Raw genomic sequence first — 7,195 nt, forward strand, 5'->3', positions numbered from 1 at the left:
ATCATACTCCTCACCTCTATCTCCTATTCTAATTAAACTTCCTCTTTGTCCAGCTATCACCAAAGGAGGTACCTTCCTGCCCCGTCTTTGTCCCAAACTGCACAGCTTATGGGATTACCTTAGCTAGTTCTGCATGGTTCTAGCTTTTCTCGGTGATATAATAGACTTCTACTGCCTTATTGAACACTTCAAATTGTCGTAGGGCCACCTTTTCTCTTAACTCGGGCTTTAACCCTCTAATCATCTTTTCTGTAAACTAGCATTCATCGTTCTTATGCTAGAGATAAGTGGAGTTCCTGAACAACTTGATATACCTCACCAAGTACTTATCAAAGGGTTTATTCATGGCTTGCTTTATGGTAAGAAACTTTGCCTCCTTCTCATCCGTCATAGATCGAGGAAAGTATTTCAGAAAGAATTGATCCTTAAACACTTCCCATGTGATCAGGGTTCCATTGGCCTGGAGGACCAACTCAGTATTCTTCCACCATCTATCAGCCTCCCCTTCTATTTTGTAGATTACCATCTGAGCCTTCCTCTCAAATGGACATTCTAGAATATTAAAAATCTTTTCAAGCCGAGTTATCCAGTCCTCAGCTACTTGCACATCAAAGGTCCCCTTAAAGCCTGGAGGGTGGTGTTTCCCAAATTCAACAATCCACTGCTACAATGTGTTAGGTTCTGTAGTAGGTTGAGGTCTCATAGGAGCAGTGTCCTATTGTTGCTATTGTGTTTATGGTACGGGCTGGGCTGTCTCGGCTATACCTTGTTTGGGTTGCTGCAATTGTGCCAGTACTGCTGCTATTGTTGTAGCTATAGCAGCATCTTTCTCCTGTTCCTGCCTAGCCTGAGTGTCACACCTTACTATTATAGTACCTTAGTAGTCATTTAGAACCATTCCAAACCACTTTGGATGGTCTTACACTTAAAAATTTCAATTTGGACGTTAATTTTCGGAAAATTACTGTTCACTGTCCAGTTTTCAGATTACAGGTCCAACTTTGAAAAATCATAACTAATTCTAGAAAAATCGTATAGAGGTGTTCCAAAATTCTACGGAAATATCTTTCAATACTCTTTAAGAGAAAAATATTCAACTGAACTCATCCTCATTGAAAACGTACAGTTTATTGGATTAAGATTACTATTCGTTTGGTAAAATCTGGACTTTCCAGATTCTGCGCCTTAACTTTGAAAATTCATATCTCTTCGTATACACATCCAAATGAGGCGATTCACCACTCATTTTAAAGCTTGGGATGTGTACTATAAGTGTACCAAATTTCGTAGCTTAACTCATTCATATGATAGGTCAAACTGAAGCTTGAAACTAACTGCTCTATGACCTACGTTTTATCCCTTAACATCTCTTTACTCTAAGTCTTTTTATTTCTTTGGCATACCTAACATGGGCTTACTTTTTCCCATTCATGCTCATACATTCCTATACATGCCATAAGCTTTATAATTAAATACATGGCATTCACAATATAATTATAACATAGGAGAATTATACATTGAATATTAGTATCAATCATTAGCATCAATAATTCTCCACTTCTACTCCTTGCTTCTCATGCCATTAGTGCCCATCATTGATTGACCTAAATGGTTGGTTAGGGAGGGGGTGAGATTTGGGGGAATCTCAGTAGCAAACAATACCATATTAATTATGCTAGATGGATGCTCATGCACTACACGCAACTTGTTTATTCTCTTGTTAATTAGTGACATACTAGCATGCTCAAAGCTAACTTCTTGATGCATGGCCATGGAGACATAATCTACTCATCATGAATACCAATTACAGCAGCTAAAACATGTCACAACAACATGAAAATAACATGTACACGGCAACACACAAGCATACCATATCAAGCAATGACAATAGGTAAGTTCACTACCTTGCACCTCAAGCTTTTCTTTCACTTTTCCTTTGACTCCCATGACTTTCCAACCATGGTAGCTTTCACCCAACATCATCAAACATCCTCTTAGATGTTCCAAGATCCTAAACATAATCACATTGGTCACACAACCCATTAGGACCGAGAGATTACATAAAGTTCAAGACTAGCTTTCTTGAACCTCAACCCTTTCTCTTAGTCTTAGGGTTTTCTTTCTAACTTTTCTAATATAAATCTTATTATTTCCCATCCTTAAGATCCATTTCTTGTCAATTAGGACAAGTTTAGAGGGCCTTAGATTCAAGAAGATCAAATCTCGAAATTTTGGTTCGCGGGTACTGTTCATGCAGAATCTCCAGAATTTTTACTCAACTTTGAAAATTCATAATTAATTATAGAAAAATCAAAATTGAGTGTTTCCAAGTCTCAATGAAAGCTCCTTAAGTTAATTTTGAACAAAAAATAGTTTTAGGAACCAATTCTATGCTGAACAGCACTGGAATTGTACGGAACTCGACACTCTTCTAAAAGTTCAACACTGTTTTCAGATTTCAATCTCTAAATTTGAAAAATCACCATAAATCGTACACATATCCAAATAGAGTTTTCTTCCCATGGATTTATAGCTCACAGAATGTACTTTAAGCATGCAAAATTTCAGAATTAGATATGCACAGTAACTAATTCAAAATAGGTATCAAATCAAATGCTACAGCCACCACATACCTTGATCTTGAAGCTTGAACTTTGTTCCTTCTTCTTGGCCTTCACCCCTACGTTTCTCTCTCTAAATTTTGGAAGAGTTTCCCCTCTTAAACTCATGTTGGCTGAAAATATGAAGGGGAAGAGGCTCTATTTATAGCCAAAAAGGTTGGCTTGAATGGACCAAAATGCCCTTGGTGGCTAATAGAAAGGGTAAGGGCAAATTTGGAAGTTCAAGTGGACTTTTGTATCATCATTACATCATCTTATTACATCATGCTTACCTCAACCTTCTAAAAGATGCCAAGTGTCATAAAAGTGGTGGAGGAGATGGGAGATTAGATCCTAGCCGTTGGATCAAACTTGTTTCATAAGCTTCCTCCGAATTTACTTGGCCCACATTTCTCCGGCTTTCTTTATGGCCTTCTGGGGTTCAAAAAATTCTTCTGTCTACTCCATAAATTCTCCTTTATTCTAGAGAATATCTATGAATTTTCTCAGGCCACAACACCTCCTTTAAGCCTTGTATAAAAATCATTTACTAAAATACCCTTTTATCGATATAATGTGCTCTTTAATTTATTAAAGCCATTCCACTGGCCTTTTGGTTACGAGACTAATTTTATAAATTAGCATAACCTTTCAACCAATTAATCCTCATTTTTACATATATTTTTTAGGTCTCTTGCTATTTTAAATAATTACCCCAAATAGTGTACCTTTTACTAGCCATAACCTCATAAATTCCATTTAAGCTATCTCAGGGGTATTTTCATCTTTTCTCTTCATAGAAGAGTCTTAGAATATTATTTTCCATTTTCTGGGATTTTCTTGGAATTTTCTGTACACTCTTCCATTTTTGCCCTTGCTGGTCATAACTTTTTGAATTTATAGTTTAGTCCCTGCTTAGACTTAACTTCATATAATCCTCTCTTTGAGGTTTGTAACTTACCCCTTGGCTTGTATCTAGCTTCTTTTCTCTTTTTGGGCCTTCGAGACTTTACTGGAGCCTCTAACTTTAATTACACTTGAGCCCCTAAAAACTTTCACTTTGCAGTTTAGTCCCCAAAACTGCTTTGACTTCCTTTCTCATCTTTGGGACTTCTGCTCAAAAGGGGTCTAGTAGCCTATCCAATTTTGGCTATTTCTGGTACTTCTAGGTCCAAAAGTTTGGATGTTACAATTCTCCCCCTCTCAAAAGAATTTCGTCCTCGAAATTCTGAGTCAACCCTCTATTCTCACCTTTAATGAGAGGTTAACTGAGGAGAATATCCTCACTTATACTTAACTTTAACCTCTTCAATTTTTTATTATACCTTGTTTCCAGGTCTCAACCCTGGACTTCATACTTACATAACTTGTCGTTCTATACTTTTCTGTCATTTACATGAGCATGGCTTTTGCTTTTAAGCATTTTGTCACCACTGCTCATATTCTTCCTATACTCTAGGCTCATTCTTTCATTATAATACCACAACAGCATACCTGTCTTCTTGGTATTTTATTATACCATGGCATGTTGGGTTCTCTTAATACAACCTTTATCTATTCTTTGCTGCATACCCTGTCATTCCTCTTTACTTTAAGGGCATGTCTCCTTTCTTTCCTTCATTGACTAGAACAGAATTGAGCCTAGTCTAAACGACAACAGACATGTCTGGAACAAGTCAAGGGTACTCTCTCTATATTAGTCCACCGCTGAAGGAGATTTCAGTATCTTAAACTGATCTCTGGTCATCGTCTTCCCAAAGAGGTACTGTACTCTTACCCTTATGACTCAGCTATTTTCTCTTAGGCTTGGTCTACTATGACCTCGAGAGCTACTGCACTCTACCGTAAGCCTCTTCAGGATCTATGTAAGAACCCTTAACCTCAAAACATCATAACCCGTCATAAAACCACTACTATAGTAGAAAAGGAAAGCTGTTAAAATAAGCTACCATAGTAGAAGGAAAATTTCATATTTTCAAAAATTGACTATCAAACTCGGGTCAACCCATAATCCGTTGCATGCAACTAAAATCATTCATTCATATCCACTGGGCCTCCGAGCCTCCGGCCCGGGTAACAAAACACATCTACATCAGCCCATATAAAATAGTTTTCAACAACGTAAATCAAAGTTCTACTAACAATAGAAAAGGCCTTCGACCAACTAAAACGAGGAGATAACATATTCTCCAATTTACAATAAGATCAACAATCAAAATATCACAAAAGACCCTAACTATGGCAATATACAACTGATCATACATAAACCAAGGCTAGAGGTCTAGAGCTAACCAAGCTCAAGCCTCTGCGTCTCTTCCCGAAGGCGCACACCTAGAAACTTCACCTGAAAATATTGTAAACCACGGGGTGAGACAAAGTCCCAGTAACCAGCCTTTCCAATACTAGGTACTACTAAATAGGTGCTTATGAGGTGTCAAGTGGGGCAGTTCACAAATAATATGATAACAAGGTAGCCACAACAATTCATGCGAGTGAAATGATGCAATTCCCATCAACCCTATCCCTCACTTTGGGGGATTTTCAAGAGCCGAACCTGGCCTATCCCTCACTATGGGGGACGTAAAGAGCCATAAAAGGCCTATCTCTCACTCTGGGGGGACGTAGGGAGCCAAAAGGCTTATCCCTCACTATGGGGGACGTACTAAGCCAACCATCATGCATTAATGGAGGCCTTACCACGTGGTAGTAACTATCAAAAACTCTCACCAATTCCCAATTCATGCATCATGCTCAAACCATAATCAAATAGTAATTGAACATTTCATAAGTAACTTCATTCAGTGGCATATCCTTCACAATTTCAAGATTTCATTCATCATCAATCGAAACCCCACAAGACGGTTTTCCTTTTTACATATACAACATACCATTTGAATATAATTGTTACTCAGAGCACAAAACATAAATCTACTCACAATACCACAGAAGCAAGTACTAAGGATTGGAAAGTGGTTACCTCTCGCCTGAGCAAGGAACAACAAACCAATGATGTGGCCCCGTGCACCACCAAGACTCACAACTGGTCTACACAAGCACATAAACACACAACCAACATATATTAGCTTTCAAACTAATAATGTGGCCAACACAACACTTGGGGACACAAAATTCCTATCTCTCATCACAACTCTACCCAACTCAAAGGGTATAACTATCAAGGCAACACTCTAAAGTCATACCAATCCATTAAAACCTTAATTCCTTTCCAAACATCAATTAAAATTCATAACCTCAAGGACCCACTATAGAAACTCTACACCCAAACATCCCATTTGAGCAATTAAGGTTCCAACAACAAATCTAAACTGATTAAACATCCAATTTAACCCTCCTTAACATAACCCAAATCACAAAACTCAGAATCAACCTCTACATTATCAACCTCAATCCCAAATCACCTATTTCCACAAACCCTAGCTTCAAAAACTCAATATTCTTTAAATCCAAGAAAACTACACCGATTAAATACTTAGACTAACCCAAAGCAATCAATTAAACTCAAAACAATCGGTCAAAAACCTCAATTCCATCACAACCTAGAAAATCCTAGGGTTCCACCAAAAATCCTCAGAAATTCCAAGAAAAAAAGTAGATTAGAGGTTAAAATCACTTACTTGAGGTAATGGATCCTTAGAAATGCCCCCTCCAAGCCAGAAATTCAAAACCCTAGCAGAGCTCCTCTCTCCTCCTTCGGATTTTCTAATTTTCGCACACTGAACCACTCCCGCGACTATATAGATTCGGGACCTTTCGCCGCGGCGAACTAATCCCGAGAGGCATTACTCGCCTGAAAACCCAACTTCGCCGCGGTGAACTCCAATCTTCACCGCGGCGAAAGCTTCCCGAAAGGAAACTCTCGCTTGCCTAGAAAACCTTCGCCGCGGCATACCCCTACTTTCGCCACGGCTAAACCTTCCCGAGAGGGAAACCCTGCTCACCTGAACAACTTCGCCGCAGTGTTCCCAAGACTTCGCCGCGGCCAAACCTGCCCGAAAGACAACCCCTACCTGGAACTCCCGGTGCGCTGCGGCGAACATACCATGAAAGGGGTATGTTCACCTATTCCTCCAACATACCTCAAATCCAACCCAAACACTAAGATTAAGATTAAATCACTAATCTATCCTCAAAATCAACCCAAAAGAGGCTATGAAACCTGATAAAAACTCAGGATGTTACAATCTACTATGACCCTGGAATACTATCATCAATCTGAGCCATCGTAGGATCTCTAGAAGACTCTAGACCACAGAGTTGAGTAATAAAATAAGTCACCTCCACTCAGCTAGTAACTTGACTAATTATTCTTCAAGACTGATCACAGATATCAATATTGTCTTCTTAGGCCTTACTCAATCCTTTCTATCAACTCCTGGAATTCTTAGCCTTTCCATATTTCTTTAGCCCTTAGTTTTAGCTTCCTTAAGTCACTTTCCTTTCTTTGTGCCTTTCAAATCCTTAGGCATTGGCTCATCTCTAGAGCCCACTAACTTGCCGTTACATCAATGCCGGCCTGCCTTGTCTTAGGACTCTATAGTCCTTGCTGTCTCTTAATAGTTTGGACAGCATCAGGA

At 38.9% G+C, this 7,195-nt stretch overlaps 1 protein-coding gene across 1 annotated transcript; it reads right to left on the reverse strand.

Annotated features, from left to right (window-relative positions):
* Positions 1-277: 277 nt before the first annotated feature.
* LOC114721737 (uncharacterized) lies at positions 278-6,658 on the reverse strand. The gene is made up of 3 exons (XM_028907617.1): positions 6,560-6,658; positions 743-847; positions 278-661 (listed from the first exon to the last, which is right to left on the reverse strand). Exons 1-3 carry the CDS (start codon positions 6,656-6,658, stop codon positions 278-280), a joined length of 588 nt encoding a protein of 195 aa, XP_028763450.1.
* Positions 6,659-7,195: the final 537 nt, after the last annotated feature.

This window comes from Neltuma alba, unplaced genomic scaffold (assembly GCF_004799145.2).
Source record: "Neltuma alba isolate B1F8T4 unplaced genomic scaffold, ASM479914v2 tig00000318_pilon, whole genome shotgun sequence".
NCBI classification, from domain to species: domain Eukaryota; kingdom Viridiplantae; phylum Streptophyta; class Magnoliopsida; order Fabales; family Fabaceae; genus Neltuma; species Neltuma alba.

Bases quoted from the DNA above. Each gene is read 5' to 3' on its own strand.
- LOC114721737 (XM_028907617.1), bottom strand. From the start codon at position 6,658: ATGTTCGCCGCAGCGCACCGGGAGTTCCAGGTAGGGGTTGTCTTTCGG. The intron at 848-6,559 runs GTGAGCAGGGTT...TGTGACACTCAG, and splicing joins ACTGCGGCGAAGTTGTTCAG to GCTAGGCAGGAACAGGAGAA. The intron at 662-742 runs GTACCATAAACA...ACATTGTAGCAG, and splicing joins TAGCCGAGACAGCCCAGCCC to TGGATTGTTGAATTTGGGAA.